General features: G+C 48.5%; 1 protein-coding gene across 1 annotated transcript in view; it reads left to right on the top strand.

Moving 5' to 3' along the window:
* LOC142587755 (protein-cysteine N-palmitoyltransferase Rasp-like) overlaps positions 1–16,200 on the top strand; it is a 47,747-nt gene extending 31,547 nt beyond the window's left edge. Inside the window, exons 7-12 of the mRNA XM_075698980.1 lie at positions 8–123; positions 1,904–2,110; positions 5,670–5,705; positions 10,210–10,411; positions 12,217–12,361; positions 15,156–16,200. Of these exons, the coding sequence (XP_075555095.1) occupies positions 8–123; positions 1,904–2,110; positions 5,670–5,705; positions 10,210–10,411; positions 12,217–12,361; positions 15,156–15,274 (825 nt within the window). The 3' untranslated portion in view covers positions 15,275–16,200. The remainder of the gene's footprint in view (positions 1–7; positions 124–1,903; positions 2,111–5,669; positions 5,706–10,209; positions 10,412–12,216; positions 12,362–15,155) is intronic.
* The last annotated feature ends 6,190 nt before the right edge of the window (positions 16,201–22,390 follow it).

Raw genomic sequence — 22,390 nt, 5'->3', positions numbered from 1 at the left:
TCCGCAGTTGGACAAGCCGAGACCCAAGTGCACGCCGCTGGTGATTGCGACTGCCATCGCCAGGTTGCTTCGTTCCGGGGCCCACTACCTCCTCATGGAACTCATGGGCCACTTCTTTTACGGGTAAGCGCACGGGTTGGAATAAAGTCCAAAGTACTTTCGTAGCTTTTTTCCAGCGTCGTTTTGACAATCCTAGGAGGCATTTCGATCGTTATGGCGTTGAAAGCTCGAGGGACAGTATTTGCGTTGGTTTATATCATTTCATCGCGAAACATTCCTTGCCCCCAAACCTGCATTTCGTCGATAGTAGTCATCTACCCCACTGTTGGAAGGCTTCGCAATGCCACACATTTGATAAATGGTTTATTAATGCGAAAGCATTATAGGGCTCATGAAATGGAAAACCCAGTGGTGTGACCTAAGATGTTACAAAAAGTCACGTGGTTACGGAGACGCGCTCGGGCCCCTGCTCTCGCGTTCATCGTCGTTTTCTTCCACAGTGTGCTCCGATGGCGCTCTTCATGCCAGCCTTCCCACACTCCCCTTCCATCTGCGAAGGCGTTGATGGCACTGGCCCATGCTCGGTCGGTGCGGTGATTTTGGTGAGTTCTGTCGTGCGCTCCCATGGACAGACCTTCAACTTCAACTTCTCAGTCAGTAGCTGCGCCCGGCTCCTTAGGACGTCCACGCATGTTGGCCAACGTGGCCCGGACACGTGATGCGAGAAATGATACGAGGCAACGTGAAAACAATACCATTACATTTTGTAAAACGAGTCGTCGTTGGGAAGACATCGCAATGCTGTCTCGTTCATCTGCGTAGGAATACCTAAGTGCCCGTGACTTTTTGTGACACCCTCAGAATTTTACTATAAAAGGCAGGGATTGCAAAATAATGAAGCTCCAAGCGCAAAATACTGCAATAGAGTAGAAATGACGTATGTCCAGCAACACTGTTACAAAAAAGAAACAACCAGGCCGTTACTGTAGTAAGACGAGCGTACAGAAAAAAGCGCGATAATAAAGCAATTTCAGTATATACCAGTGTAACAGCCTCACTTCTTCCAGCGGCCAGTCGAGCCGAAATTTTGCGCGTATTCGCGGGCTTCTTTCGCGCTCGAAAAAGCAATTTCATGTCGCACGTACTGAACAAGAGAAAGCTGTATTCGCAGTTTTTCATGTTGCTCTACCATTTTCTCATTGGCACTTTTCTCCTGATTATATTATTTGAGTACTTGATTAATTAGGACTAATTAACTTGACGAAACCCGAACGATAATCTTAGTGTCTCCAAGCGACGGTAAACAATATTATTTTAGTTCTGTCCAGCTACGTGGCGTTTGCATATTTATGGTGCACGACAACTGGGACACCCTGAGTAACCTTCAAATAGATGAAAGGGAACGTGAGGAGCAGGCTGGCAATTGCCACCAGGAGGGGCACAACGCCTCGCTACTCTTCCAAACGCAGGAGACAGAAACATAGAAATGGAGGATGTGAAGAAGGGAAGGAAACAGGAAAGAAACAGCAGGACGACAAATCTCGTACGTCAACACAATCACAAAAACCTAAACATGACTAGGGACTGCAGGTCCCGATACTAAAATAAAGTTAAAACATACTAGAAATCAAGACGGAGGTCTCGTCACTCGCTAATAAAAACAAAAGAAAGAGATACCCTACAAACGGGAAGTTAGTTTCTTTTTTTTTTTGTATGTGTACTAGATCAAGTAATGGCGTAGTTAGCCAGCGCCACACACTACCATGGCAGCAGACTTGAAACATCCTTTCAACCACAGGCGTCACATATTAACTGGACGCGCAGGGGCATACCCACGTGGGTAGTAAACAGCCCTCGTGCATGTGATATGCATTAATTTCTTTTTCTTGACCTTGCGTCGCAGTTCGGCGATGTCCAACTGGGCCTGGATGGGCCAGAGACTGGACCTCGTCAGCCTGGCAGGCTACGCCCTATCTCTAGAGTTTGACTACTACGTGTGCTATCTATTTAACTACGGCTTCGCCGGCGCCCTGGCCAAAGCAGAAGGCCTCGAGGTCCCGGAAACTGCACCCTGCATAGCCAGGCTGCACCAGTGCTCGCGTTTCTGGAGGTAAGCGAAACCCTTGAGCGCGCTCTAAGGCCTCTTCACTGCTGCGCTTTCACGTAATGTAACAAAAATAGTATCAGCTTGTGTGTGTAGGCATTGCAGTTTACGGAGTGTACTGGAATAATGGAGACGTCTACGACAGTGGCAGTGCTAGTAGCGAGTACCGCCATATTAGGACATGGATATTCTCACACAAAGGGTAAAAAGTTGTAATTTTACGTGATATAATCGCTATGAGGATGATGATTTATTTGCACCCCATTTGAAATGGGGCAGAGACGAAGAGTCACCTTGCCTGCTTGAGTTACCTAGGTATGCTATACATGCTTCTCATTCTAGCATTTTTGTATACGCTTCTTTGATTGTTTTTCTCTTTCTGGAAACTTCTGTCTCTACCTTGCACCGCTACCTATGCCTGTAGCGAATGCGGTCGTATCAATCTATTTCGTGTTTTTTCTACCAATACTCTAAACGTCTCCAGCTTATCTCCAGTGTTGACCGGTTGATGCTTCCGTTCACTTAAATCCAAGTGCTTCTCGAACGTTTATTTTACCTGCGGGTCTCCCGGGGTGGGTCCCTTCGCGTTGTGATGTGCTGAGTGGTCTCGGGATTTTTGCCGCTGCATACAAATGCCTCATTTCGTTGCGAATATTTGCTATCCGATATTGAAGCTCACCGCCTGCGGGCAAACTCCGGGCTAATCTTCACCGCGTGAGGTTCTTTAAGGTGCACCCGAATCTAAGGACACCTGCGGTTTTTTTTTTTTTTTGCATTTCGCGCCATAAAAATTTCGTCGACGATTACAATACTCCCTAATGCGAAATTTGAGCGCAGTTCTAAACGTGTTTTCAGTTCGCCATATCTTGGCTGGCGCGGACACTCCGTCTCGCGCGGCACGTTGCGAACAGCGCGAAGTATGGCGCAACTGTCTCGCTCAACTGGAGATCGTGAGAGTCAGCGCGTGGGTGACGCGTGTGCGCGATTCGCAGCAGCCGCTGCCCACATACCTCCCGGACGAGGCGCGCTGCTCTGGCGCCATCTCGTAGCCATCGCCGTCGCAATACGCTTTTCTTCTCGCGCTTTCGCCATACCCTCCTCCTCCGCTTTCCTCTTCGCGTCTTTCATCCCCCGCGGCGCTCGTTCGCTCGGTTACTCCGACGCCGACACTCGCCGCTGGAGCGGGATCACACCCTGAATCGAATCCGCCGTCTCGAGCTCTAAAGCCCCACTAAGCTAAGGCTGCAGTACAATCTAACTATACGAAAAGAATTCAGTGCTGACTAGTAAATGTTAACGCCGACGCATCTGCGAACTATAGAGAACACGGCCGTTGCCACTATAGCGCTGCACACTCTGGTTAGAGTCATTGTGACGAGTTGTCGCCACCAACGCTGCACGGCCTGTTGGGATCTCTGGTGTTCAGCTGTTCCGTAAGCTGCACTACGTTTACAGAGAAGCTGAAACTCTTTACTTGACAGCAATCCAACTAACGGAGTGCTACAAAGAAAACCATTTGGTGCAGCGACAATAGTGTCGCGCTCAAACAGGCTACAAACGAATTATTGCTTCTGCAGGCAGACCGAATGCATGAATAGGCCTTAAGCAGCGGAGATGGATCAAAGACGGTGGCCTTGGCTTCTATTTTGGGCGTAGTATCTTGTCCATTGAAGCAATGAAGCAAAAAGAGGTGTAAGAAATATAATAGATTGCGCATGGCACTTCTAGAAGCTTTCAGTGTTGCTGTAGTTTTCCGCGGCGGATGGCAATGCATCGTTGACGACGGGTATGGTCATCGCCTATCGTTTTTGCTTGCGGCCTATTAATGCGTTTGGTCTGCGTGCAGAACTGATAATTCGCTACATGGTAGCATGTTTGAGGTCACTAACGTCCCTGCGCACAAGCGTCTAGTCGCCTGGTGCCTTTTCAAACCACAAACGCCCTTCTTTGTAGCCCAGAAAAACCAAATACTATAGCAGCTATCTTCGCAGAAAAAAAAAAGATACTTCGGTATTTTCACAGTAGGAACTACAACTTACCAGACTGTGTAAAGGACAACTTTATTGGCCACTGAAATAATTGCTCATCAGTGACCGAAGTTCGTATAGTCAAAACGCTATGAGTGGCCTCAAGAGGACAATGAACGATACTAGCTTTGTTGCATTTCCGCTGCGCACGCGTAGATTTCTTTTTAATGCTTGGAACACGTTAGCTCAAACAAACATTACATATTCGTTCCCACAAAAGAAAACACCTGCCTAATTTATACGTGAATCCGACAAGAGCGGGCGGAGTCAGAACTCGGCTTGAAACAGTTTGACGCCACCGCGTGTACTAGTGCGTCAGCTCGAGGTTGTCGAGGCAGCCAGAGCATACACACAGCAGCTCAGCGGAAGCGCTATGCTCGCGGACAACTTCTTGTGCCATGCAGGGTTAGCTGCGGGGGCGGAGCTTCTGCACATGTGTTACCGAGCCAAGCAGTCCACCAGCGTTTGACAGTGCTTTTGGTTGCTCGGAACAGACGCTGAATCGGCGCAACTTCCACGTGCGATGATATAGCCTTTGCCCAGGCGCGGAAGAAAAAAGGCGCAAAATGACTGAGCGTTTACCTTAAGTGGTGTTTTGTCTTATTCAACAGTTACTAATAAAGGGTTTTGTTTTCTCTTCCCCAGATTAAACTTACGTGGATGAAAACGCCGGACTCTTTTTCAGAAGAGCTCTCATTTGTGCGCGCTTTACCTCCGTAGCTGTCCCTTTATAGCCACAGAAAGTTGTACGCGAGTACAGTGTACTCTTCGTATCTGTGCACAACCCTCGTGCCACCAGTGGAAGGAAGAACGCTGCTCTTGCTCCGCCACCGAGTGCGTCCACTTCTTCGTTTTATTAGCAATTATGTGAACACTCCAGGCGCATTTTCGCCGTAGCCGTGATGTTGCAGTATAAAGTACAAGGGGGATAACGCCGTCGCGCGTGCCGCATGCTGTGGGGGGGAGTGAAAGCACGCTAGCGGAGCCGACGATTGGCGGTTCGATCTCGCTCGTGCAAAGGAGGAAAGCGGGAGAAAACGCGCCGTCTTACGTCGCGCAAGAGGGACCGGGAGGGGGGGGGGGGGGGAGGACGGCCGAGTTGTACTCCGGCAGCGACTGTGCATTGTACGGCCGCACGCGACCTATCTTGGAAACGATGTGCATCGGATGCAGTCTACGTGCGACAGCGGCTTATATTTATGCCTATGCTCGCAAGGACTAGATCTAGTCCTTGCGAGCCAACAATTTTTCTAATAAATATTCACACGTTTGTCCAAGCAGAGCTTTTGTATTGTAATCTGGGATTCACCGAATTTGTCTACCGAGTGGACATGGTTGCGTAGCCGAAGCTTTCAAACAGCAATATTTAATGTACGAATGGTTTATTAAACAGCAATTCCGCAGAACTTGTCTGGAAGGGCCACCACTCACCCCAACGGCTAGTGCTAGGAGACTGCCTCACCGTTTTGATGTGCTTGATGTGCCCAACGGTGGTACAAAGGATGTTCGTACTAATTTTCGTGCTTCACTCTTTTCAGGTACTTCGACCGTGGCATGCACCTGTTTATCCGAAGGTATGTCTGAGTAATAGTTCAAGTTAACTGTAAGGAAGAAGACGAACACCTTCCAGGCATTACCGAGGGGTCTTTTTGAGACGATGCCATCACACTGTCTCATCGATACCATTAGCGTCGTTCAAAGGTAGCCCCGCCAGCAAATTACGAAATAATTGCTGAAGGTACTGGAGTTCTCCCTCTCTCCACGCTGGCTGACCTTGGAAACCAGAGGTCATCCGAGATGTTACCCTCTAACATCTCGGATAAACATTTTAACATATATGTAACTGCATATGTACGTGTGCTGCATCGCTATAAGTCATTTGTACTGTTTCATTGTTTGTTCGATGCTCATACGCCTAAAGCAGTCATTCTTAAAGCCGACTTCCAATCGAACGCTGGGAAATCACGGTCTATAAGGCGGAGCAGTATCATTAATAACCTCGGATGAGCAGCAGTGGCACCCGGCACTTAAGACTCGAAGGGAAAATTAGTCTTCTACATTCAGTGTGACAGAGCTCACGTCATCTATCCACCTTTATGATTCGCGGTATGAGAGCGAAGTGCTGCGTTCCCATTTACTTGGCTGCTGAGTTTGCTAAGGAAAGGACACATTTTACACTGAGCCCTATTAACCTAAGTGCTTCTTTTTTTCTTTATTTTTCTCTTCAAATTTACTCAAAATATTTCGCACCACTCGCTCATGTCTCGTGTCCTTGTGTCTCGCTCATGTCTCGCATCCTGGCGCTTTCAAAATGCTTTGCTTTACGTGCATGGTAAGGTTTTTGCATAACCAAGCGTATAAATTATCGGACAAGACTACTGCTTATAAAACAAGGCAAACGGAAACCATTTTTCTGAAGGCAGCTGCGGCAAGCGGTTTCGAGGGCTACGCACTCACGCATGCACGCGTTTTTTGAGGTGCTTCGCAGTCACCGCGTCACCACGAGGGGTGCGGTGGGGGCGTAGAGGTGTAACACCCGCCTACCATGCAAGAGGTCCGTGGTTCAAATCCCGGTGCCGCGCAATTTTCCACCGGATTAAAAAAAATCTGCGTGTTGATAAAATTGCATAAACAGGCCTGGAGTGTGGCCTGATCCCGGTGACCAGAACCGGTAACGCACTCCCTCACCAGAGCAGGATTGGCCACCCTGGTGCAGTACTTGGCCACAACCTGCTATATGAACACAACAGTCAAACCCCGGCCCTCATTCCCCAGCAGCTGCGAAGCAACTGACCACGGTGGCGGTCACACCTGCGACGCAGCAGAGAGTGCTAAGAATCCCTGGCTCCGGAAAGGCCGCCATTGGAACATGAACCTGGCAAAGTTTAACGCTAGAACGCTATCTAGTGAGGTGAGTCTAGCAGTGCTATTAAAGGGCAGTAAATGGGATATAATAGGGCTCAGTGAAGTTAGGAGGCAAAAAGAAGCATATACAGTGCTAAAAAGCGGGCACGTCCTGTGCTACCGGGGCTAAGGGGAGAGACGAGAACTAGGAGTCGAATTAAGCATTAATAAGAATATAGCTGGTAACATACAGGAATTCTATAGCATTAACGAGACGGTCGCAGGTCTTGTTGTGAAACTTAATAAGAGGTACAAAATGAAGGTTGTACAGGTCTACGCCCCTACATCCAATCACGATGACCAGGAAGTCGAAAGCTTCTATGAAGACGTGGAATCGGCGCTGGGTAAAGTCAAAATACACTATAGTGATGGGCGACTTCAGTGCCAAGGTAGGCAAGAAGCAGGCTGGAGACAAAGTAGGGGGAGGGGAATATGGCATAGGCACTAGGAATAGCAGGGGAGAGTTATTAGTACAGTTTGCGGAACAGAATAATATGCGAATAATGAATACCTTCTTCCGCAAGTGGGATAGCCGAAAGTGGACGTGGAGGAGCCCGAAGGGCGAGACTAGAAATGAAATGGACTTCATACTCTGCGCTAACTCTGGCATCATACAAGATGTGGACCTGCTCAGCAAAGTGCGCTGCAGTGACCATAGGATGGTAAGAACTCGAATTAGCCTCGACCTGAGGAGGGAACGGAAGAAACTGGTACATAAGAAGCCGATCAATGAGTTAGCGGTAAGAGGAAAAATAGAGGAATTCCAGATTAAGCTACAGAACAGGCATTCGGCTTTAACTCAGGAAGAGGACCTTAGTGTTGAAGCAATGAACGACAATCTATTGGGCATCATTAGGAATGCGCATTAGAAGTCGGTGGTAACTCCGTTAGAAAGGATACCAGTAAGCTATCGCAGGAGACGAAAGATCTGATCAAGAAACGCCAATGTATGAAAGCCTCTAACCCTACAGCTAGAATAGCACTGGCAGAATTTTCGAAGTTAATCAACAAGCCTAAGACAGCTGACATAAGGAAGTATAATGTGGATAGAATTCAACAAGCTCTCAAGAACGGAGGAAGCCTAAAAGCAGTGAAGAAGAAACTAGGAATTGTCAAGAATCAGATGTATGCGTTAAGAGACAAAGCCGGCCATATCATTACTATTATGGATGAGAGAGTTCAAGTGGCTGAGGAGTTCTATAAAGATTTATACCGTACCAGTAACACCCACGACGATAAGGTGAGAGAAAATAGTCTAGAGGAACTTGAAATCCCACGAGTAACGCCGGAAGAGGTAAAGAACGCCTTGGGAGCTATGCAAAGGGGGAAGGCAGCTGGGGAGAATCAGGTTACAGCAGATTTGTTCAAGGATGGTGGGAACACTGTCCTAGAAAGACTGGCCACCCTATATACACAATGCCTCATGATCTCAAACTTACCGGAATCTTGGAAGAACGCTAACATAATCCTAACCCATAAGAAAGGGGACGCCAAAGACTTGAAAAATTATAGACCGATCAGCTTACTGTCCGTTGCCTACAAAGTATTTACTAAGGTAATTGCAGATAGAATCAGGAAAACCTTAGACTTCCATCAACCAAAGGACCATGCAGGATTCCGTAAAGGCTACTCAACAATAGACCACATTCATTCTATCAATCAGGTGACAGAAAAATGTGCGGAATATAACCAACCTTTATATATAGCTTTCATTGATTACAAGAAAGCGTTTGATTCAGTCGAAACCTCAGCAGTCATGGAGGTATTGCGGAATCAGGGTGTAGACGAGCCGCATTTAAATATACTGAAAGATATCTATAGCGGCTCCACAGCCACCGTAGTCCTCCATAAAGAAAGCAACAAAATCCCAATAAAGAAAGGCGTCAGACACGGAGATACGATCTCTCCAATGCTACTCACAGCGTGTTTACAGGAGGTATTCCGAGACCTGGATTGGAAAGATGTGTGGATAAGAGTTAATGAAGAATACCTTAGTAACTTGCGATTCGCTGATGATATTGCTATGCTTAATAACTCAGGCGACCAACTGCAATGCATGCTCACTGACCTGGAGAGGCAAAGCCGAAGAGTGGGTCTAAAAATTAATCTGCAGAAAACTAAAGTAATGTTTAACAGTCTCGGAAGAGAACAGCAGTTTACGATAGGTAGTGAGGCACTGGAAGTGGTAAGGGAATAGATCTACTTAGGACAGGTAGTGACTGCGGATCCGGATCATGAGACTGAAATAATCAGAAGAATAAGAATGTACTGGGGTGCGTTTGGCAGCATTCTCAGATCATGAACAGCAGGTTGCCATTATCCCTCAAGAGAAAAGATTATAACAGCTGTGTCTTACCAGTACTAACGTACGGGGCAGAAACCTGGAGGCCTACGAAAAGGGTTCTGCTTAAATTGAGGACAACGCAACGAGCTATGGAAAAAAGAAGGGTAGGTGTAACGTTAAGGGATAAGAAAAGAGCTGATTGGGTGAGGGAACCAACGCGAGTTAAGGATATCTTAGTTGAAATCAAGAAAAATAAATGGGGCATGGGCAGTACACGTAATGAGGAGGGAAGATAACCGATGGTCATGAAGGGTTACGGAATGGATTCCAAGGGAAGGGAAGCGTTGCAGAGGGCGGCAGAAAGTCAGGTGGGCGGATGAGATTAAGAAGTTTGCAGGGACAACATGGCCACAATAATACAAGACCTGGGTAGCTGTAGAAGTATGGGAGAGGCCTTTGCCCTGCAGTGGGCGTAACCAGGCTGATGATGATGATGACGTGAACGCGTCATCAGATTGCATCACCACCCGATATCGTCCCGCGACGATGCCGTTATTCTCGTATATTGGAATTGCAGTCCGAGGTCATCATCTCTGCAGCTAGTGTGTGAGTCGTTACTTACGAATTTTCTGAAGCAATTTGCTCTGAGAAGTTCAAATAGTTCTATGACGCTTTTGCGCTTGGCGGAGCGACAAGAATGTGCGCTGCACTTCCACACAAGCGCGTGCGCGGGTAACGTACATCGCTTGTGCTAGTGTTGCTTTTCTAACGTCAGCAACAACTTTCGCAAGGTTGAACGGAAGCAGATATTTATTTATTTATTTATTCATTTATTTATTTATTTATTTATTTATTTATTTATTTATTTATTTATTTATTTGATACCGCAGGTACATCTACGAGCCCATATTGGGAGGCAATCGCACAGCGTTCCGGCTGGTGCTGAGCACGGCGGTGGCCTTCACCTTCACCTGCACCTGGCACAACTGGTACTCGAACGAAGCCGTCTGGTGCGCGCTCAGTGCACTCGGCATCTCGCTCGAAGTGATCACCATCGAATTGAGGAAGTGGACGCCCGTCAAGAAGTTCGAGGTACTGCACCTGCGCACGCGGCGTTCCAACAACTCACGCGAGTGCTCACGGAGCTTCTCGAAAGCTCGAAAGGCGTAGTTATGTCGTGTTGGTGTTCCACTGTTGCTGCACTCCTCGCACGAAACAACGCAGCGATAGCTTTAAAAAAATGCGCACGAATGGCTCAACATTCAACGGACGCTTACTGCAAAAGCGATAAATATGTATAGATACATTCAACGAGAAGTCTTCGGGTGTCGTCATAACGCCGTTCGGGTTCTTGTAAAGAAGCATGGCTGGCGCACCGCCACCGTGTTGATCCATCTCCAAAAGCGCTGCAGAAGATCTAGCAAGTAACGTCTTACTCACCCGCAACACTCCACAAAGGTTATTCTCTCTCCCTCCGATGTAAAGGTCCACGTATTGAACTTAGTATTGCAACTCATGCAAGTTCCATGAGCCCTGAATTTCGCAGACCTAATCTTACTTCAGAGTCATACAAAAGGAAGCATGAGTGATGTCACACAGGGAAGCCACGATCAGGTCGAAAAACGGCTCCAGACAATTTTGAGTTCAGCCGGTACTGGCACCCCTTTCGCGTCATCAGTGAGTCCACATTGCTCAGATAGCGGAGCTTTTTCTTTTGGCCATATCGATGCATGGTGTACTGAGGTACGGTATACTTGCCTGCCGCACTATAGCAATTAGCGCAGCTCTCATTAACTCCGTTCCTCTTTCGCGTTATTTCGCTTTTCCGACGGCGGTATGAAGCCAATCGGATGACGAAGCTGGAATGAAGATGATGATGAAACGACCACGACGGCATCCCGATGACGACTTTAATACTACCAGTCACTAACCATGATGTCATGAGCACGGCGGCATAATTACGGCCGAATCACGACAGCGCGATTACGGTGGAATGACATCAAAGGAACGACGAAAGCGGTACGGCGCCAACTGTGTAACGACGCTCGAGTGACGACGGCAGTACACCCTTAAGGTAACACGAAGGTTAGTGCCTTGCTATTTGAGGCCCGAGCTGGCTTTCTAAGGAAAGACACATACCGGAGCAAATATCGCAGCAGGTTGATACAAGCGTGTGTTGCCGCTAAATTCTGGAGACAACTGAGGAAATCCTGGCGGAATTCGAATATATTCACCAAGTGTGTCCCGTAGGGAAAATTCACCTTCCAGATGCGCTGAAATTTAAAGCGGATGGCTGCTTTAACTGAACAGCAGTAGAGGTAAGCAAGAAACGCTCTGAGTTCTTGCTGAAGCAAAGCAGAAAAGGAGTTAACCGGACCAGATGCGTCTACATAGCTATACAAGGTAGACATAGGCGTTTTAAGAAAAATCGATAAAGTATGGATACATATAGACTGATAGGCTAGACTGATAAACAGCTGTACATTACTTGGTTAGCTCCAGCAGGCTAGGTGACTCTTTGTCGCTAGCCACTTTCGAAAGGGGTGCCGATAAACCACCATCATCTCTGGGAGGTAACGTCACTCGTCCAAAAGTAGCACCAACTTCCGAAGGGTTCTCACGCAAGTTCCTCATAACTCTTTTGTATGCATTTAAGCTCAACTCCACAATGCACGTCTCTGCTAAAAAAGAGAGACTTGGCTGCGAAAGGAGACCTGACGAAGGCCTTAGTACCAAAGCCGTGTAGACACATTGCGCCTGCCATCCGGCGAGATATCTAAACCGCAAAACGCCGTCAACGCGGTTTCATTGATACGGGACGGCATGGGTAAATGAGGGCTTATCGGAAATTAAGTTGAAGCGTGCGTGGTCAGCTGTTAATTTGCTTGCTGTCTTAGGGTCGCTACCTGGCGTCAGCTGAGCGGATGCGAGTGGCCAAGGCCTTGCTGGGATCCCCGCACTTCCTGCTCACCATCTGCGCATGCCTGTTCCACTTGGCAAAGCTGGAAGTGTGCCTCGTCATCTGCAAAAGGATCTTAACCGGTAAGCCTGCTACCATGCTATGAGCTACTCCCTCATTCCGTGCGGCGCACCACCCTCGTCGCCAGCCACCGCGTGGCTTCGGCGGTGATTATGGCGTTATGCTGCTGAGCACGAGGTCACGGGTTCGATTTCCAGCTGCGCTGGTCACACTTTCATAGGGTACAACGCAAGAGTAGCTCACGTACTTAGATCGAGGTGCCCGGTAAAGAACGCCAAGTCGTAAAAAGTTATTCCTTAGCCCTCCATTACGCTGTCTCTCGTAGCCCCAGCAAAACCACAATCAATCGATCAATCAGTGAATTTACCAATCAATCAATACATCTAAAATTCAATGAATCTCTCGCCACCACAAAAAGAATAAGAGGGTGAAAGGGGTTCTGCTGTCATGTGTGGCCGCACAGCATTGCCGCAAGCAGTGGGTGATTGGGGAGCAGTGGTTGCCATCTTTCCTCATTCTTGAGGGAAAGGCCTTGACTCTTCGTGAAGAGAGAAAGCTATGCGTGTATATCTCATAAATAGCCGCGCGCCCATGTCTATCTCTTCATTGTGACTAAGGGACCCGTACGGGGCCCGAAGCATTATGTTCTTTATTTTTCTTTAGTTCTTGGCGAGTGCACGTTTTTTTTTTGGCACCAGTATGCTTCCTCGCCAGACGAGTTTTCGTCGAACACTTTACTCTTAGCGCTGTACGTCTGTTTCAACCGCAGACGACTCCAGTTAATTTGAACCCCGTGGGAACGAAACATTTGATTCATTTATCCGAAAGGTCGAATTAACAAACGACTGCAAATTAGACGAATCGAAATATTCAACTGCTTGAAGTAGTCTGCCGTCGACAGGCCAGTTCAATAAGGTATTACAATACATACACATGTTGCCATTGGCCAGCGTCATACAGGCGTGAACATTGCCATCGACTCAGCCAAAATCCCGCAAAGAAACATTGCCCAGGCCAGAGTGCAAGTCGCTGTCATCACTGCGCGACAGGTTGTTGCCATCATCGCCTTCGCCTGGAGAAGTAGTAGCGCCGTCTGCCGAATTTCGCATGTTTTCAACCTCTTGTTAACCCCTGCGAGCATGATGGAGTACTGTTAACGGTCGAATTAACCGAAACGGCATACTTTCACACTCGAACTAAACGAGTTTTCCTTCTATAGCAATGCATGCTTCTCGCCTGGTCTTCTCAGTGCTCTCTAATTAAGCGAGAAGTCAAATTAACTGAGGTAACGTTAACAGAAGTTGACTGTATGCTCTCTGTTCATATACATAGCTCACGGATATCGCTTGGTGGCTTTAACATCCTGCTGTTGAACATGGCACTTAGGGTTCCCTTCCCCGGTTGCAGAACAAAACACGCACGAAAAGTTTGGTGACCATTCCCTATGGTGTACGTTAAAGCACTAAGTTTGTCAGGAGCTGATCAATCCGTTGTATCTCAGAGCCCGAGTACAGCTCCGGGACGCTTAACACCAATCATCAACCAACCCGCCGTGGTTGCTCAGTGGCTATGGTGTTAGGCTGCTGAGCACGAGGTCGCGGGATAGAATCCCGGCCACGGCGGCCATATTTCGATGGGGGTGAAATGCGAAAACACCCGTGTACTTAGATTTAGGTGCACGTTAAAGAACCCCAGGTGGTCAAAATTTCAGGAGTCCCCCACTACGGCGTGCCTCATAATCAGAAAGTGGTTTTGGCACGTAAAACCCCATATATTATTATTATTATCATCAACCTGTTCATTTATCAATGTCTCATGAGATCATGCAGCATTAGCAGAAATTCTTTCTTGATCAGAAAGAAATTCGCAGTGACACAGACATTATGCTCTCTTAACAAGATTTACAGGCTGCGCTTTTTGTATCATATTTGTCATTGGCTGCATAGTTATGTTCCTGCCAGAGTAGTAGCTGTTTCGCTAATGCAAGAACACTCAGTTAGTTTACAGTAAGGGATAAGAAAAGAGCAGATTGGGTGAGGGAACAAACGCGAGTTAATGACATCTTAGTTGAAATGAAGAAAAAGAAATGGGCATGGGCAGGACATGTAATGAGGAGGGAAGATAACCGATGGTCATTAAGGGTTACGGACTGGATTCTAAGGGAAGGAAAGCGTAGCAGGGGGCGGCAGAAAGTTAGGTGGGCGGATGAGATTAAGAAGTTTGCAGGGACGACATGGCCACAATTAGTACATGACAGGGGTTGTTGGAGAAGTATGGGAGAGGCCTTTGCCCTGCAGTGGGCGTAACCATGATGATTTATGATGATGATGATGATGATGATATACTATGCAATCGCCAAGTTTGATCATACCAAGTCCTACGTTCTTCACTAACTTATTCCTGAAAAATTTTGATAGTGGTAGCCGGCAAACAAATATCACGAAACAAAGCACTCAATTCGCATGGCTTTTATCTTGAGTCTTCTCAGGCTATTACATATTAAAGATGCAAAACAATAATAGTGCTCAGATCTGAAGGTAACGTAATCTTACTGATGCTTTTTGCATCCACCGTAGTGGTGCGTGTGCGATGTCATTACAGGCTCTACAGGGGCATATTAAACTTTAAAGGGTGCCACAATTTCGGCACACCCGCGTATCTTGGGTCCGCTTTAATCGGACCCGCGTATTGTTACAACACCGTCCGAGGGGCTCAACACAGCGCTTAACCTTGTTATACCTATTATTGCTTGGTCATTTGAGCAAAACCGCCAATTTCATTTCTTTTACTATTTTTAAAAGAACGTGTGCAAATTGTCGTTACTCTAACATGGCTGCGTTCCTTGTCTGCTTTCAGGTTTTCCTTTCCCTCTAGTCCCCATCTTGGTGGTTATGTACAGCCTCTGCCATGTTGCCATGGACGTGGCCGAGTGGGAAGCGTCGGCCATTGCTAAGAAAAAACAAGCTTCGTCGTGAACCATACTTAACCGCACCCCGTTACAAAACTACCTAAAGCTGCGTCGATCGGTTGTTCTCTTTCTTTGTTTATACATTTTTTTTAACAGCGAAGCTATATGCGTGAATTTTACTATGGGTATCGCCCGGTGGTGGCCAGCAAAATGTGCAGTTAAAGGTCGAGAGAGATTTACACCTTTAACGGTTTTGGTTGGCCCCATGGCTAACGCCCTTGCTCTTAGGTCTGTGCAAATATTTTATTGTACCAGACATATCGAGCTCTAGCTACACCTGCGATGTGAGAAATAGTAGTTGAAAAGCATGTGTAAATTATGGTCCCATGTTTCCATGGTGCATGTTGCACACCGAAAGATCTGGTACGAATAATTTCCAGTGATAGCTGTTAAAATTTATTGCATGCAGTTTTCGTGCCGCCTGTGGCAGCAATCATCACCTTTACATTCCGCATGAATTCGCCAAAAAAATAAAACCTAATTTGTCCCAATACACGATTCGATCTTACCCTTGAAGATCTGGGTGTTAATCGTTAGATAGCCCGCCAAGCGCTCCTTATACACCCATCATGGTTCTAAAACGTTTAGCGTATCATGACATGGTTGGTATTGAGCAGGCATAGGTGCATTGCACAGAGCCGAAGTGGCTCAGCATACAGCAATATGCATCGACTAGAACGTAGAGCATAGCACTGAAGCATATGATGCACATTAGCACACTTGGGTATAGCCAATTCAATGGCACCGGACATAGTGAAGTACGTGCCAAGTCTTGGGTAGATTTCGGGCATTGGCAAACCAAACCTCTAGTACTTTCGAAGGGTGCGAGAACAGACATATACAGCTTCGCCTTCTTTTATGTATGAAGTGTTCGAGTTTCCGCAAATATGTATTTTACATGTATGCTTTATTTAAATACAACCTTTTGATCACGAATTCACACTTGCTTTGCGCTATTGCCGAGAAAGCGCTTAGCGCTAGTGTTTATTTAGGCTAGTTTTCATAAGCATATACGCTGGTTTGCCAGTATTCAACTGCTCAAACTGCTAGTTGATATTAATGCTCGACGCTGACGCGCTTCACGGTGTCATGGTGGCACCGTGTAGCCTGTGACACGGTACATTCACTGTTGGCAAAATGAATTGATGGAGGCGGTGTATGTCAAACCGCAAGCTGCTCTGTTGCGCAAGAAACTTTCGTCGCGTACAAATTTACACGCATTGTTGTCGACAGCATCCCCACATACAGACGCCAGAAACAGTGTTGATGCCGCATTTCAGGCGCATTCCCCTCTGGCACGAGCGCAGCAAAGGAGGCAACCGACGAAGAGGAGAGCTAGCAGCGTCACAGGAACTACTCGGAAACGCAAGATGCGCAAAGGTCGCCCGAAACATCTGTCGCCAGGAGCTGGCCCTGAAAACGCCATAAAAACACGATCTTTAACATGCCGGCGAGATCATGTGCTATGAAAGAGCCCCGTTTGCTGCCTTTTCCATCTGGCACGAAATTTCATAGGTCGCGTCCTGGAAACGAAATTACGATGTTTTATTCTAATGAACCATCTGTTTTGTTTTTTTTTCACAATTCACTTCTTTGCATTTCACGCGGCACTTGTACCAGCTGCGGCTTTTGCCAACGTGGTAACCGGGCCTGTGAAACCGCTTAACCTTTGTGGGGAAAGCGCAGCTTCAGTATGCACAGCGTGTTGCAGAGAAAGGCAAGGTTTTCAGACAGCCGCCGTAAAGACGTGAATGTAGTGCGAGGCAGCTGGTAAGCCTCAACGGTTTATTTCGCAGGTCGCGCGCTGAGGACGATGACGCTGGCCATGTTGATGAATATATACACATGAACAGGGTGAAGGAGTAAAATAATGCTCACACAATTTCCCCCGCGCGTGGAAGCGGCCAACCTGGCCGCTGGTTACGCTGGTTATGGCGGGAAACGCAGTATGAAAGGCTTTAAACGCGAAACATGCACAATCTCTGCGGCACGGCAGCGGCCGTCCAAAGGCAGAACAACTGGAGTGACACGATAGTTAACTGGCTAAGTCTGTTCCCGAACAATGTAGGGCCAGATAAAATGGGACTGAAATTTCTCGCACAATCCAGTAGCGCTAACTGAGGTCCACAGTAACACTTCGTCTCGAGGGTGGAAGGAAACGACACGGTGAGATGCATCATAGCGAATTTCGCGGTCTTGTTGACTGGTGTCGGTGTTGAGGCGGGCACGTTGGCGACACCGGGCAATGCGCGAAACGAACTGCTCACGCACTGATGTGGACGAAGGCACGGGGACACCGAAGAAAGAAACGTCAAGGATGGTGATCGGTTGGCGACCATACACAAGGAAAAAGGGCGACTACACCGTAGTGCGTTGGACGGGCGGGTTGGATGCGAAAGTGACGAATGGTAGAATTACATCCCAATTGGTGTGGTCAGGGTTGATGTACATAGATATCATGTCGGACAGTTTGCGATGAAAGCGCTCTTGAGACCATTAGTTTGAGGGTGTGGCTGGAAGTCGTTTTATGGATGGCATTGGACGCACGGAGAACATCGTCGAGAAATTTAGAGAGAAAGGTCCTGCCGCGGTCACTCAAAAGGACACGTGGGTCCCTAAAATATGGCTTCCAAGAAAAAGGCTGCAACCTCCTCTGCGGATCCCGGAGATAGTGCGGCTGTTTCAGCCTACCGTGTCAAGTAGTCTACAGCTGTGACGATCCATCGTTTACCGCCAGTGGTTAAGGGTAGCGGTCCATAGAGATCGATACCAATGACTGCGAAAAGAGCTTCAGGACACGGGACAGGTTGCAGCAGTCCAGCCGGAGGTGAAGTCAGTCGTTTGATGTGTTGGCAGAGCGAACAAGAAGCCATGTATTTTGCTACGCTGGTTGCAAGTCCAGGCGAAGAGAAGCGGCTTCAAATTCGCTCATAGGTTTTATGGAAACCACAGTGACCGGCAGTGGGATCGTCGTGAAAGGTCTCCAATATCTGGGCCCGAAGTGATCAGGGAACGACAGGAACCCAACCCCAACGGTGTACTTCGGGATAAAACACGTACCGATATAATATCGAATTTTCAATCTTGAAGTGCAACTGCCGACGGAGCCGAGCGTAAGGTGTGCGAGATGATCCGCGAATACGTTCCATAACCGTGTGGCAGTAGGAGTCATTACGTTGGCTAGAGGCAAACGTATGAGAATCGCTGGAAGGGAGCCGGTCGAGAGCTTCGAGCGAAGGGAATGTAGGCGACGCGCCCTGCGGTTTCCTCACGGAAAGTGGTAAGCAAGCAGCGTTTGAAGACGGTGGTAGGGGAGAACGAGAAAGAGCATCGGCATCCTGTTGTTTCTTTCCAGACTTGTAGGTGACGTCGAAGTCGTATTCTTCTAAACGAAGTATCCAACAGCCGAGACGCCCCGTTAAATTCTTTAGCGTCGCCAACCAGCACAAGGCGTGGTGATCAGTAACGACCGTAAAGTGGCGACCGTGCAGATAGGGCCGAAATTTTTGGACGGACCAAACAACGGCGAGACACTCTTGCTCGGTAATCGTATAATTTTTCTGTGCAGCTGTTAGCGTGCTACTTGCGTGTGCAACCACACGTTCTTCAGAATTTTGCTGACGTTGCAGAAGAACAGCGCCAATGCTGTGTCCGCTGGCATCAGTATGTAAAAGAGTGGGTGCCGTGTTGTCGATATGACAAAGCACAGATTCGGACGTGAGGGCACGCTTGAGGGCGTCAAAAGCAGTTTGGCATTCGCCCGACCATACGTAGAGAGCTCCAGAAGGAAGGAGTTGATGGAGCGGCGCCGCAATGGTGGCAAAGTTAGGTATGAAGCATCGGAAATACGAAGCTAGGCCAAGGAAGCTACGCAAGTCTTTAGTGCGTTGAGGCCTGGGGAAGCGGACGACAGCGGTAATCTTGTCGGGGTAGGGTCGAAGGCCGTCCTTGCGGACAAGGTGTCCAAGCATTTTAATGGATTTGCTGGTGAAGTGGCACTTTTTTTTATTCAGTTGAAGGCCTGCAGCTGAGAGGCATGACAGGACTTCGTCGAGGCGCTGCAAGTGTGTGTTGATGGAAGGTCGACAAAAATATGATGATGTCGTAAAGGTAGCACAAGCAAGTCTTCCACTTTAGGCTCCGTAGTACGGTGTCAATCATCCGCTCAAATGTGGCGGGAGCATTACACAGGCCGAAAGGCATTACGTTAAATTAGTAAAGTCGATCGGGTGTGGCAAAGGCGGTTTTCCCCTTGTCTGCTTCGTGCACGGGGATCTGCCGGTATCCGGAGCGTAGATAAAAGCTGGAGAAATACTCCGCGCCTTGTAATGAATCTAACGCATCATCGATTCGGGGCAGTGGACATACATCTTTGCGGGTTATTTTGTTCAAGGCACGGTAGTCTACGCAAAATCGCACTGAGCCGTCTTTCTTACGCACCAAAACCACAGGTGTCGACCAAGGGCTTGAGGAGGGGCGGATTATGGTACGTTTCAGCACATCGGCAACGTGGGTATCGATGATCTGGCGTTCAGCGGAAGAAACGCGATGGCCGCCGGCGCACGATGGAGGTGCCATCTGTGTGTATGCGATGAGCAGTCGCAGAATTCTGTCTCAGAAGAGGAGAGTGGACGTCGAAGGAGTCTTTATGCTTGGATAACAACGCCAGTAACTCCTACTTCTGCTGTGGCGTTAGATCAGAGCTGATGGTAGTAGCGAGAACAGAAGCAAGGACCGGATCCATAGCTGTGGGTGGTTGTGGAACAGCAGTAGTCGAGGTAAGCACAGAGACAGGCTGAGTGCCCAAGACGCACATGAGAACGGCGCCTTTAGAAAGCAGGACTGGCTCATTGGTTGTGTTGAGTACAACCAAAGTGGCCGTGCCGTTGGTAAAGCGAACAAGGCTGGGTGCCAGAGGAATCCCTTTGGATAAGCAACGGGCTGACGGTACGTCTAAAACGTCACCATCGGTGATGCCGGAGTTAACTGCAAGGAGTTGTTCGCAACCAGGGGGCACCATACAATCGTCAGCAGTTCGTAAGCAAAGGCGCGGTTCGTGCACGTCGTCGGAATTGTTGATCTCTGTCAAGTTAACGAGGTATTCACGGCACGAGATGAAAGCCGACGCCGAAGAGAGAGCGTCCCACCCTAGTATAAGCATGTGAGCACAGGAAGTCAACACTGTGAACTGGATATGGCGGCGTATCCCGTCGATCGAAACTCTAACTGCGCATTGCGCCGATGGCCGAATCACATCATTTACACCACGAAGAAGAGCTCCACTGTAAGGTGTTGTAACTTTGCGTAGACGAGAGCACAAGCCAGCGTGAATAATAGAAATAGCTGCTCCCTTACCAATCAATGCTAGGACTGGTACACCTTCTACACACAGGAATGAAGTATTGGCCGGGCACGCTGGAGGAGTTGTAGTCTGTGCGGTCGATGCAGTTTTCCCTCCAAAAACTGCACCATCTAGTTTTCCGATCGGTAATCAGGAGTGCGGGTGGCCCGTTGCAGGGGTGATGTCGAGCGTCGAAGAGGGGAGGGCGAGCGGCGGCGCCCTGTACGGTAGTTGCGAGGCGCTTCGGGAGTCGGAGAAAGTGAGCGTGGGGAGCGCCGGCGCTGGTAAGGATTCGGAGGAAGCAACGAGTCTCTCATATATATCGTGGCCACGGCATTCGTCCTTTTGTCGTCTTCGGTAAAAACGCGATATGTGCCCGCGAATACCGCAGTAATAACAAATGGGGCGAGGCGTAGGCCGGGTAGTGTAACATGCTGTGGCAGGCGGACGGGGTGGTAGAGTCGCCAGATGGTTGGGGGCAGTAGCAGGAACAGGAGGCGCTGCCCGAACGAACGCTGGTTTCATAACCGCCACCTGAGCATACCAGGTGGGTGGCGAAGGAGGGCCACAGCTCGAAGCGCAGGTCATGGAGGACCGCTCCCCTTTGATGATGCCGCACAGGCCAGGAACCGAAGGCTGAGGCTGGAGAACGGGAGGACTTAGCAGGCCACACGGTTGAAGCTCTTCGCGTATGAGAGTCCGAATCAGCATACGCAGGTCGATATCCAACGAAGGAGGCGCGTCACCGGCGACAGGTGATAAACGGATGGCCTGCAGTGCGTCCAGGTGTTGGCAAGTCGCGATCACATCATTAACAGTATTTGGATTATTGATCGTCAGTGTGTTGAACGCGACGTGGGCAATGTCCTTTAGGATATGACGAACACGATCAGATTCCGTCATGGTGGCGTCAACACGGCGACAAAGGGCAAGGACGTCCTCGATATAAGAGGTGTATGCTTCCCCGGGAAGCTGCATGCGTCCATCGAGCTTTTTCTTGGCGACTTCAGAGCGGACGTTGGGAGCGCCAACAATCTGCCGAAGCTGGTGTTTTAATGCCGCCCAGTCAGGCAGGGTGCTCTCGTGGTTGAGAAACAAAGTCCTGGCAACGTCAGTGAGGTAGAATGCGACGCTGCGAAGCTTGTGCATGTCATCCCACCGGTTAGACTCCCTCACGCGGTCATAATTGTCCAGCCAGTCATCAACGTCGTCACTACGAAGGCCAGAGAACATGGTGGGATCGCGCTGCCGAGTGCTGACGGCCCATGAAGGAACGGCCGGTGGGGCAGAGACGGTGACGCCGGAGGCTCCTGGAGGATCTTCTTGGGGCATCCTGGTGGAAAGGTGGAGCAAGCGGTGGCCTGAACGAAACTCCAGGGAAACTCGAAGGCGTAGAGGACCAAGGGATCGAAAGCAGCCTCCACCACTTGCGAGACAGCTGTTAAGCCTCAACGGTTTACTTCGCATGCCGTGAGCTGACGACGATGACGCTGGCCATGTTGATGAATATATACAGATGAAGAAGATGAAGGGGTAAATAATGCTCACAGTAGACGTTAAAACCAGAATGTACCCTACTGAATAGAACCAACATCCAATAATACCATATGACGTATGAGAACGTACAGGTATTCACATAACACGCCATATGTTTCAGATGATGTTATTATCGTGTTTGGGGGTTACGGGGCATATTGGTACTATAATATGGTTAACTTGAGATTCCACCACTGGAGTAATATTTAACTCCAATATTCCGAAGTGTCTAACCTGGCATTCCCA

This window comes from Dermacentor variabilis, chromosome 7 (genome assembly GCF_050947875.1).
Source record: "Dermacentor variabilis isolate Ectoservices chromosome 7, ASM5094787v1, whole genome shotgun sequence".
Classification (NCBI taxonomy): domain Eukaryota; kingdom Metazoa; phylum Arthropoda; class Arachnida; order Ixodida; family Ixodidae; genus Dermacentor; species Dermacentor variabilis.
Note: the sequence above shows the minus strand (reverse complement) of the source record. Positions and strands in the feature narration are given on the sequence as shown.